The following is an 11,625-nucleotide window of genomic DNA, read 5'->3' as shown; positions in this document are numbered from 1 at the left end:
GTCGCTGCTGCATTTCCTTCCTGTCTCCATAGCCATCTGCTCAGCTGTTCCAATTTTCAATCACCTGATCTTTCTGGCCTTCAGGTGAGCGCCGCTGAATGAGAGTCGTGACAACGGAAGTCCAAAAATGTTTGCACGTCACGTGACTCATGGAGACTTCAGATAGTTCCCGGAAGCTCTTGGCGCGCAATTCGAATCCATTATTCAGAACGACAGAAACGCAATTTGTGGTAATTTGTAGTCAATAAATGTATCCATTTACAATAAAGCAGACCGAAATGCCTATGTATTTACTCTCTATCAATACCTTTTCTTAAATCATAAATAATCATACATCATAATCCACAAACATGCTTTAATATGCATTTAGATTTCATTCAGATGTGCTGATAATATACAATCTGATTATTTAAACGTCTTACCCCTCATAATAAACACAGACGGTCCACTGGTCCATTCTGCTGCTACTCTAATGCGCTGCTGCTCACTTCAGGAAGTATTGAGTGGCTCCATGATCCGCCATTGCTGTGAAAAAAAAACTGGTCCATTGAAGTGATCGGAGATGTCGCTAATCTCTCTCTCAAGAGCTCTGCTTTAGGCGAGACACTAAAATGTTTTTTTTTCATGGACCTGGACATTATATTACTACATCAATCATAAGAGTCCTCATTGAACACGGGGCAGTTATTGGGCCGCTGACTTCTAGTCTGAGGCCCATTGACCAAGTGAAGGAAGGCTCATTACAACAACTAAGTACAGAAGATTATACTTAAAGCTCCTAACAGCCAGTTTCTCAAGCTACTTAAAGCACAGACAGAGGCTGGCGTTGAAAGTAAGCTCACACATGAGTGACTCTGATAGGAGGAGTCACAAGACTAACGCCACACAGACACACAAACTTGAGGAAACACTAATATTTGGTTGTTAATGAAACAATTCGATCGTTCATACGCGACCCATGCTCGACGGGAGCCACATTGAGCCCATACCTCTGACCAATCATCACCCTTCCTGATCATAACTAACCCGCATCGTCTCTGAAGCTAAGCCAATCAGAGGCCGCGGTGGGGGCGGGACTCCGCCGACTGAATGTAGGCCATCCTTTTTCAGGTCGTTGTTTTTGCGTACATTGCGTCTGACGTCAGAGCGTCAGCTGGCTGAATGTTTACATCGAGCAGTTGTGAGCGGTCTGACTGAGCCCCCTCCTCCCGACAACAAAAGGCTGAAAACAGGACAAACCGCGGACACAGAGGAAAGCAGCGGGCCTCCCCTCAAGGTACGGCGGCGGCGGCGGCGGCTCTGCGCGGAGAGAGGAGCTCGCGGGTTCGTTCGTTTTCCACAGCGACACAGCTCCGCCGCCTCCATTTCTCCTCCCCGCCAGCGACGCGACGGTGAATGCGGCGGAGGGTGCTCGGTGTTGACCTTGCCGCCGCGCGGCAGTGTGCTGCAGGTGTGCTCCTGCTGGACCACAGGAGCTTGCGGGGGTTTATTTTGTGCTTGTTGTTGACGTCGGATCACCCGAGCGGCGCAAGCGGCTGCGGCCCGCCGCAGCGCGGCGCGGGCTGCGGACGTGCGCGGTTCGGAACGAATGCTGCTGTCACTGCACGTCACCTCTGACCCCGCACAGAAACCACGTCACCGACACAAGGCACGCGCGGCGCTCGAGGAACTGTAAAAATGAATTGCAAAGCTAAAAATGTGCGGTGTTTACAGGAAGTGTGCACCCCACTAGCCTACTGAACCACTTGGTTTGGTACAGAGTGGGCAACAGCGCCCCCAGGAGGTCGTTTTATGCTCATAACACCCTAAAGAAGCAGCAGGGGGCTCCCCCTGGATTCTCCTCCCAGGAAGTGGGCACAACATCCTCTTCAGCCCATCCCAGACGTATTTAAACGCAAAAGGAGCTTTGTTCTCTTTCAGCTTCACGGCTGTGGCCAGCATTTGGTCGTCCTCTCTGTCGTCATGGTGTCGTTTTTAACACGCCGCCCTCCCCCCGACCCCCGACCCACAGTCACACCTGCAGCTGCATCCTGCTGCCAAAAGCGTCAGGAGTCAGGCCTCCGCAGTTGGCTGCGTCAGGGTTTACCTGTGCACGTGGCGCGTCAGAGAGCGTTGCCGCAGGTACAGTCTGAGCCAACGGACATCAGACATAAGTTATCACGGGAGGACAGGCATGAATATGACAGACACATGAGATGCATGGAACTCGTAGGACTGCAACAAACATTTGTCTTTTACACTGAATTGAATAAGTCAGTGCCGTTAAATTACATTCAGTGCCGTAATGGTGATGTCATCATACTCCTAGTTTTGTGCAACCGACAGGTCAAAACCAATATGTGTTTGATTTTTCTAAGGAAAACGGCAGCGGAACGGGGACCAGAGGTCCTTTGGCATATTATGTCCGACTCGATGACTAATTGATTACCTGTCTCAGACCTAGATGATGATGAATGTGAGCGTCACAGTGTGTTGTACTTGCTAAGATGTGAGGGTTCAGTTTGCCACATAGTTTGGATTTTGCTCATCAAAAGGACACGCGCACTAGGATTGTAACTTCTGTTCAGTAAAGTCTCAAATTTTCTCAACTCTGAAATCTCCCATCCATAACAAGGGAAGAAATTGAAAACAAACAATTTACGCCAAAGGAAAATACTGTAATTGTGGCGCTTCTCTCAATGAAAGGAAAGGTGTTTATTGTCCATTTCCCCTCGTGACTGTGTGTCTGCGCAACAACACTCAGTTTACACTTGCTCCTGTGTGGGTCACAGAACGGTTGTCACATTGTGCTTTGGCACAGTAAACCACCTGCTTCTCTTTCTTTTCTGTCAAGAAGACTCAGGATGGGTGGAGCTGTGAGCGCAGGCGAGGACAACGACGACCTGATTGACAACTTGAAGGAGGCTTACTACATCCGCTCCGACCTGGTGGAGCGAGCTTTCCGAGCCATCGACCGGGCCGACTATTACCTGGACGAATACCGGGACAATGCCTACAAGGTGAATGTGGCAAACCCAAATCATGTCCAAAGAAATTCACAGCACATGTGGGTGTAGGGTTTGGGGTAAAACACTGTTTTTGATATTAGTCACTGGTTATTTATAACGATTTCAAAGGGCACAGCTGTATTGTGTTTTGATTGGCTGAAAAAAATGTTCTGGGTGTGAAAGAAGCTTACGCTGTTGTGCTGTTAAGGACTTGGCATGGCGGCATGGAAACATCCACCTCTCTGCTCCGTGTATCTACTCGGAGGTGATGGAGGCTCTGGATCTCCACCCCGGCCTCTCCTTCCTCAACCTCGGCAGTGGGACCGGCTACCTCAGCACCATGGTCGGACTCATTCTGGGTAGGTTCAACTCTGCCTACCTCATTTATTTATATCTATTTACAGGGGTTCTTAAAGAGGCAAACAGACAACTTTCGCACACCTTGTGGTTCCAGCTGGGATTATTGTTTGGACGCTGCAGTAGCAAGGGCGCAGGTACTTCTCCTCAGAGCGGATTTCTGAGGAAGTTGTCAACCCCATTTTGAGATAATGGAGGAGAAGAAAGAAGTAAGATGTACAGTGAAGCTCCTACTTTGTTTTGGAACTCCTAGTGTTAACTGTCCAAAGCAGAAAACTACAGTAGAAATCCCAATTTTAAACAAATATACATCTGGTAGTATTAATAAGTCTCAAGTCCTGGAGCCCTCTCCCCGGAGTGAATGCCCGTCCGCGGTTCACCATTTAGTTTTATCTCATTTTCTATCACGCTCCTCCAGCAACGGCATTCACTTTTTTCTTGCCAGGTTGAATTGTTTTTGTCAGTTCCGCTGTTCCACCGCCTGCCATTTCCATATAGATACTAGGTGAAAGTTATTTTTTTGGTTACAGTTACGGGTGTCGTAGTTCCTTTGTGCCGTAAATCAAGTCGTAATTTTTCGGTGAAAACCGCGTTCCCGGTGGCCAAGAGATTAAAGTGGCAAAAGCAAGGCTTATAGGGGACCAATATAGTTTTCCATTTCCGCTTAACCCCCAACCCCCCATAGGCTATGTTTTGATTTATGGAAAACAAGAAGTATAATGCTGATGTTGAATCAGTTGGTTAACTAAGAGTTACAGCTGATGTTTGGGACTATATTTGCTTACATTCAGTAAAGCTGGCTCCATTAAAAGTACGTTGTAGTTGGCTACAGTAGTTCAGCAGTCAACTTGAGTTTGCCCCTGTTGCTGCCGTCTACATGGCATTTCAGAAGCGCCCCCTCCACACCCCCTTCCACCTGTAATCTGAGTCCATCTCATGCCGAGTTCGCGCTGCACGATTTTAAGCCAGATTTTTTAACTCGCCGACAAATCCCGCAGTTGCAGCGAGTCGAAGGAAAATCAGCGGGAAGTCAGGGCTCGAAAGGCGGCACTCGATCGCTATGTGTGAACGAGCAACGACACGATCAAAGTGACCCACCGAGGCCTCGCCGACGTCTCTCAGAAATCTAGCAGGCAAAATATCTGGAAGTCGGGGAAACCCATCTCCTGCAGGATGAGCTGTGATGTGACAGGCAGCGAGTGCGTCAACCTGGAAACCCGGGGGAGGAACTGTAGCACAACAACACAACAACACTCTTCACCCATATTCTCTGCCTTTTCTCCGTGTTTCTGAGGAAAATCATGTTGTGCGTTTTCACTGCAACAGATGATGAGCGTCCGCTTAAACTACTTCCCGTTTCTGACCTGTCAATATAAGAGTATCCTGCAATATGTTGAACAGGTTTTTTTTTGACGTCCATAATGCAAGTGACAAACAATTCCTGTTTCGCGCATGTATCGCGTATTTTCCCGTAGCACTTCTCGCGTGTGTTTTCGTGAAAAAAAAGTGCTTTGGAGACATTTCGCTGGTGAAGACATCTGACCACTGTGCCTGAGGCATTACCCAGGGAGCGGAGGTGGGGTTAGAGGCGTCACTCCCTGCTGTTCTATGCTTGATGTTCCACTGTTGGGACCGACGAGGCCACAACCATAGTCACAAAAATGTCAACGCTGTTCATATAGCACATTCACATCATAATCTATTCCACATGATTAAATCAATAACACACAGTTGTTCCCTTGTTCAAACAGTGACTTCCCATTTTATAGCCTTTTTATATTATAGTGTACATTGATAAGTCGAGCTCTGGGGAAATCCAGTAGACAGTTGCTGTTTGACACAAAAGGTCTGAAAGTATACTCTATTCCTTTATATATCCACAGGTTGCAATCAGAGCTTTCCCATGTCCTTAACCTATATCACTGCTGTGGCCTGTATTCATCTCTTCCTATAATGTCACTTTTATATTTGCTATATACACAGGTCAAGTCCGAGTGCTTCACATCCTTACCAAGACTGAGAGCGTAATCGCACACACACAATCACGTCTTTGTGTCCATGTAAACTTGGTTATTTAAAAAACTGTGCTCACAGGACCATTTGGGGTGAACCACGGCATCGAGCTGCATGCAGATGTGATCGAGTATGCCTACCAAAAGCTCGACTCCTTCATCAAAACCAGTGACAGCTTTGACAAGTAGGTCTCCAAATATGTTTGTGATGTTCTATTTATATCTATATTGTTTTTGTTTTTAATTTTTTAAACATTTTTGTGCGTCTCCTCAGATTTGAGTTCTGCGAGCCGTCCTTTGTTGTGGGCAACTGCCTGGAGATTCCTCCTGAGAGCCGTCAGTACGACAGGGTGTACTGCGGGGCCGGGGTGCAGAAGGAACATGAGGACTACATGAAGAACCTGCTCAAGGTGGGGGGCATCCTGGTGATGCCTCTTGAGGAAAAGGTTGGTGTTGGCTGCTTCACTCACTTGATCTAAATATGGATTTTTTTTTACTTTCATGCGCGTGGCCCGCGTCATGGAAATGATGCCAATGACGACGTCACCTTCTTCTTCTGCTGCCAATGTCTGCCGGCCCTCTTCCTGGCCAAGATGTTGCAGTCGTTGAGAATTGTCTATCATTTTACACTCAACTTAGAAATATGTAAAATGAGTAGCAGTGGTGGAAGTACTTTGTTACTGTACTTGAGTAAATTTCCCGAATGAAACGTAATCAATACCGGGAGAGGATCCAGAACCAATCAGAGCAGGCAGTCGCAGGTGGCGACCCTTCTTCAACGTGCAGAGCTCGCCTGCACTCCCCGGTGAACACACCCAAAATGGATAGGGAAGAGGCTACTAGCCCCGAAACTGAGGCTGAGGCAGACATTCGCCACCCGTAGGTGCCTTCTTTGTGTCTCTTGAAAAACAAGAGATATTGGCTTTCAAAAAATTTACCGTCAAATTTGAAGAAACATACTACGGTATTAAAGACCGTTGCATTAGGGAATACACAGACAAGTAGTTTTACTTGTAATACTTTAAGTATATTTTAAAGCAAGTACTTTCCTACTTTTACTCAAGCAGAAAGGTTAATGTGGTACTTCAACTTTTACTAAAGTACATTTTTGTATTTTTACTTAAGTACAGTGTTTGAGAAGTCCTCCACCACTGCTGAGGAGGGCTGCAACCAACGATTATTTTCATTTCAAATAATCTGTTGATTATTTTCTCGATATTATATTAATCGATTAGTTGTTTGGTCCATAAAATGTCATAAAATGCTGACAAATGTCGACTGTATTTCCCAAACCCCCAAAATTATGTTTTATTTGGTCCACGAACCAAACCTATTTAGTTTACTGTCATAGAAGAGCAAAGAAACATAAAATATTCATATTTAAGGAGCTGAAATCAGAGAATTTTGACTTAAAAAAAAAAGACTTATCGAGTAACTGTTGCAGCTCTAAAACTGAGACACTGACAATACAGCATTAGAGAAAGCTTTTAAAATTATCATATTCATCAGAGTTTGAATCCAATTTTTGTGTCCTTATGCTTTTAATATATTTTTTAGATGCTCTAACACGTTGGTTAGTGAAAACTGTTTGTGTTTTGGGACCCCGTGAGATACAGATGAGCGAGGTTGTACCGACCTGAGTGAATCACTTGTTGCATGTTTCCATTTCAGTGATAAAATGAATTTGTCGTTTCACCTCCCAAAGTGCAGACTGTGGCCCGACAAAGTTTACATATTAGAAATATGCTTCTTAAATCCTTTTTTTGTTGTCAGTGTTATTCAAATGCATCATACACAAAATGAGACCATGTGACACAATTAAGCCAATCGGCACAGACCTGCAGTAGGTTATCACTCGTTAGTGAACACTGTGTAGATCTACTTTATTAGGGAAGACGGTGTAAATGTTATAAAATGCCACAATCTCTAAGATTAACCTTAAAAAAAAGCAGATCGCGGTTGTCTTCAAGATCAGTCACCGTATAAAATCATCCCAATCGTTTGGACATGTGTATTCGTGTCTTTAAATATTAATGGCTTTGAAAAAACATTGTGTCTACAAGTTTTTTTTAACCTCCACCAAGGAGGTAACGTTTTCAGCAGGAACTACTGAACAGGTGATCCGTGGTGGAAGTATGGGACATGGACCAGGGCTCCAGATGGCGACTAAAGCGGTCGTCAGTGTGACTAACTTTTAGATTTTGCGACCTGTTGCGACCTGCAAGTCGTCAATGGTGACCATCCAGATGCAAATATACAATATATAGAAATAAATGATTAAATTAGAAATGGCCATATGTTTCGGTTGTGTTGCCCCGCTAAACTCTCATCTCTGCGTACTTGCATCTACCTGCCCTGCGTGACCCGTTTCGGTTTCACATACTCAGGCTGTAACGTTACCAGTCTGAAATCAGAGGGAGACAGTGGGAGAGCTGGTGTCAGCGGAAAAGGAAGCGGTTCGGAAACCAGAAACACAAGGCAAAGACACCTCCACATGAAGTTAAACTTCCCTGGAAAATTTCATTTGGCTCCTAAATACTTTGGGTTTAGAAGTCAATGGCTCCTAGATATTTTCTTTGTCTGGAGCCCTATGGACCAAGAAAGAACCCATTCAATTTTAGCATGGATCTGCACAAAGGGACAGATCTAAGAATGTCTCTTTAACATTGCAAGGGTGGACGTTTATTGACATTTTCAGAGATTTTCCAAGGAATAATTCATGGATCTTAATTTTTTTCTTCAATCAAGCATATTTAGGGGACTGGTATCTATGCGTGTGTGAGATTTGGGCCCTGGCGGAGATATGCACTCATCTGAGTGCCATTCTAGTTATACTTTGTGAAATGATAATATGTACTATAAATGCAAATTAGATTATTGAATTCAGTGAATTAAATCAACTTAAAAAAACACTACTACACTCAAATTAAAATCATAAAAATTAAGATTTCCTCCCACTGTATTTTTTTGTAGTTGACCAAGATCACCCGAACAGGGGCCAACAGCTGGGAGACCAAGAAGATCATCTCTGTGTCCTTTGCTCCACTGATGCTGCCTAAACACAGCACGAATGGCAAACCCAAGTCCGTCCCACTGCGTGAGTCTCATTTACAGCTTTATTTGAATTAAATACTACTGCTAGATCTGGATATCATTAAATGTGGTATGCATCTAATTATTCACTCATGTTGTATTCGTTTTCTCGTGGATCACAATTTTGCAGCCAAGTATGAGGTACGGACGTTACAGGAGCTGGCTCGTATCTGCATCCGCCACACCCTCAGAGTGACCACAGATGGAGGGGACAACCAGTCACGAGGCCGGGGTTCTTCCTTCAGCGTGGGCAGGGGTCTGGCAGTGGCCGGGCTCCATAAGTACGGCCCGCGCTTCAAGCGCCGCCGCGTTCACCGGCGCCACTGCAACATCCAGGTAGTCCCCCTGGACAACAACAACAACCAGGGAGGGAGAGTGGCGGATGAGGAGGAGGGGGCAGGGGAGAGGGAGGTGAGGCGGCAGGCGAGGGGGAGCAGAAGGGCGGTGAGAGGAGTGGGAGCGGTGGTGGAGGAGGAGGAGGAGACGGTGGTGGAGGAGGATGACGAGGAGGAGGAGCAGGAGCAGGAGCAGGAGGAGGAGGAGGAGGAGGAGGAGAAGGAGACCGGAGAGCTGCTCCGACCCCAGCCGGCAGTGAACGTCCTGAGAGAGAGGATACTGGGCCTTCCACTGCCCGAGCCTCTGAAGATGTACCTGCTGTTCTACAGAGAGAAATGAGCCACATGAGTCAGAGCCACGGTTCTGGAGTCCAGAGAACAACCCAGCAGGAGCTGAAGCTTCTGTTACAGCCTCACCCCTGCCTGCACAAGGCGGGACAACAATGCCCCCTACCTTTCTGACGTCTAGCCCCACTTTGGGTCTCTCTCTCTCTCTCACCTGTCCTCATCTTCTCTGTCATCCATTTTCTTTGCTTCATTTTGCTCAGCCTCCCACTGTTCTTAACCTTCAATTTGTTTCTTGACACGTTAAAGAGTCGGTTCCCTTTGTCCAGTGGAGGGGAGTGGGGGTTCCTATGCCACTCCGGAAATAGAAACAAATACTAAATTGGTACATGCACACAGTTTCTGAATTAGCAGCTGGGTGTTAAGTTGTTTACTGATCGATCGCTGCCTGACTGCAGCTCAACAGTAGCCGGCGTATCCACGGCTTATAAATGGCAACTCAGGGGTGCTTGAGAGGGAGCGTCATCATAGTCCAGCAGCAGCAGAGAGCGAGAGCAGCTAACCCAGAGACCAGAGGGGGCGTAGGGCTCTACCAGCCCCAGCTCCAGCTCTACCCCCGGGCTGGAGAGTACACGTTGATTGTACAAGGCATGTGGAAGCTGCTTAGTCCACAGAGGGTGGTGTGGTAGTGTCACCTGATAGTGATTGGTGTCCTTTTTTGAAAAGGAAGACGTAGAGTTGTGTTCGGCTCAACTTTTGTGAGCGGAGAAAATGTGCGTTCATAAGACTAGAGGTGTTAATTTCTATATCATATTTAATGATATTGTAGCTGCAGCTAATGGCCCTGATGGCAGTTGTGATTATTTCCACTGATTTACAATAATAAAAAGATAACTTGGATCATCTGCTTTTCTAAGGCATCGTTTTGAGCATTTTGAGAGACTAGTTGATTTGACAGAAAGTTGAATTTTCCCTTTTTCTATGCACACATTTCATTGCACGAGCGTCTGACTCTGTCTCCTGACTTTGTCGTGTGGAGATGAAACCGACATAATCTTTACATGTGTCCAAAGGGCGGTCCCACTGTTCCCCTCTACATCCCATTGTGTTCTCTTCACCAGAAGAGAATGACAAGAAAAGATCTCATACTTACTAATAATCCAGTCTACTTACAGTAAATAAACCAGCATGATAACAACACCTAACTGTTTTTGATGATTGACAGTTTGCAGGTTCTCTCACTGTTCTCTCACTTTGTTTTTGGAATGTCTTGATTTTTGAATTTTGTGAGATTTGAAGTGGTGTGTACATATGAAAGTGTTGTATGTTTTGTTTCTGTAAATCATGAAAACATGATGATACTTTCATACTTATCTATCTCATGTGTTCTCTCATAGTTTCTAGTTTGATGGGGCATTATAACATTGTACCTTTTTGCTTTTGTACCAAACTTTCTGCTCCCGTCTGTGCCAAACAAGTTGCGTGGACTCAATTCTCGAGGACAGAGCAGATCAACAGCAGATCACCCATCTGAAGGAGAAAAGCCGACAGTTTGTTGGTGTCGTATCATTTCTAAAGAAAACTGCTCCACTACCACTGACACAACGGCTGGCATTGGATGTCAATGTATTTGTTTTTATCGTGTAATGCCTTGGATTTCTCCCATTTGAAAGTTGTATGTGTTGAATGGCAAAGTGATCTTTCACACGCTGGTATCGGTCAATACAGTTCATCGGATACTGAAAGGATGTGATCACAATTGCAGAATGGATTTGAGTATGTGCAGCTTATATTGTTATTGTATATCCAATACTGAATGGGAGGACTGAGGCCAGAGAGTAACATCATGTCCACTGCTGCTGGATCTGCTTTTGACTTGTGTAAACCATTCCTTTATTCATCATGGGCACCATTCAAGTCTGGTTGTGATACAGTTGTGTTTCTTTGCTGAATGTAAATGACCATGAGGTTTTGGTTTTTGGTTTGTTTGTTTTTTTACACCAAACATGACATTTTGGTGCAAATAGCTTGTTTTTAAGCCGGAGCTGTGTCATTGAGCTGGAAATAAAGTCCATTGTATAAAAGAAAGTCCATGTGGAAATGAATTGGCAGCAGCTGCTTTTTAAAAAAAAATGTTATCAGTGTCAATGTCTTTACAAATATAGTGTCACCTTGGTTTAACACTGGAAAATACTTGTGAACCTTTAAGCCTCACTAGATTAGTAGTTCACATCCAAGCCAACTAATACATCACACAACACTGCACAAGATCGGCATCTCCTGCACTGTTGCCATGAATCATGGAAAAGAAACCACTATGACATAACATCCAGGGTTGTAGTTGGAAAAAACCTTCCTGTATGTCTGTGCCTTTGAGACAAACCTATCTTCATACATGTGGTGAAGGTCGTTCAGGGAGCACCAGTAAACCAGCTCGAAGACTCTCCCCAATTGGAGCCTCTTGTTTTTTTAAGGGCTCCATTGGGTTAGCACTGTTTCTAATCCCGGTTCTAACCCCCCTTGTGACCCATGATGGATAAAGCAGTATACATAGTA

The 11,625-nt window shown here is 45.2% G+C and overlaps 1 protein-coding gene across 2 annotated transcripts; it reads left to right on the top strand.

Moving 5' to 3' along the window:
• The first annotated feature begins 1,071 nt into the window (after positions 1-1,071).
• On the top strand, positions 1,072-11,157 carry LOC118316609 (protein-L-isoaspartate O-methyltransferase domain-containing protein 2). Of its 2 annotated transcripts, none has more exons than XM_035644599.2 (7): positions 1,072-1,276; positions 2,834-2,999; positions 3,196-3,346; positions 5,439-5,541; positions 5,631-5,802; positions 8,330-8,453; positions 8,580-11,157. In XM_035644599.2, the coding sequence occupies exons 2-7, from the start codon at positions 2,844-2,846 to the stop codon at positions 9,122-9,124; spliced, it is 1,251 nt and encodes a 416-aa protein (XP_035500492.1). In that variant the 5' UTR covers positions 1,072-1,276; positions 2,834-2,843; the 3' UTR covers positions 9,125-11,157. The 2 variants fall into 2 exon arrangements, with proteins under 2 accessions (XP_035500492.1, XP_035500491.1); XM_035644598.2 differs by having other exon boundaries at positions 1,074-1,276; positions 2,837-2,999.
• Positions 11,158-11,625: the final 468 nt, after the last annotated feature.

Source organism: Scophthalmus maximus, chromosome 3 (assembly GCF_022379125.1).
Source record: "Scophthalmus maximus strain ysfricsl-2021 chromosome 3, ASM2237912v1, whole genome shotgun sequence".
In the NCBI taxonomy this organism is placed as follows: domain Eukaryota; kingdom Metazoa; phylum Chordata; class Actinopteri; order Pleuronectiformes; family Scophthalmidae; genus Scophthalmus; species Scophthalmus maximus.
Note: the sequence above shows the minus strand (reverse complement) of the source record. Positions and strands in the feature narration are given on the sequence as shown.

Excerpts from the sequence above, each read along its gene's own strand:
- LOC118316609 (XM_035644599.2), top strand. The coding sequence starts at position 2,844 with ATGGGTGGAGCTGTGAGCGCAGGCGAGGACAACGACGACCTGATTGAC. Across the intron at positions 5,542-5,630 it reads ACCAGTGACAGCTTTGACAA|ATTTGAGTTCTGCGAGCCGT; the intron begins GTAGGTCTCCAA and ends GCGTCTCCTCAG. Across the intron at positions 8,454-8,579 it reads ACCCAAGTCCGTCCCACTGC|CCAAGTATGAGGTACGGACG; the intron begins GTGAGTCTCATT and ends ACAATTTTGCAG.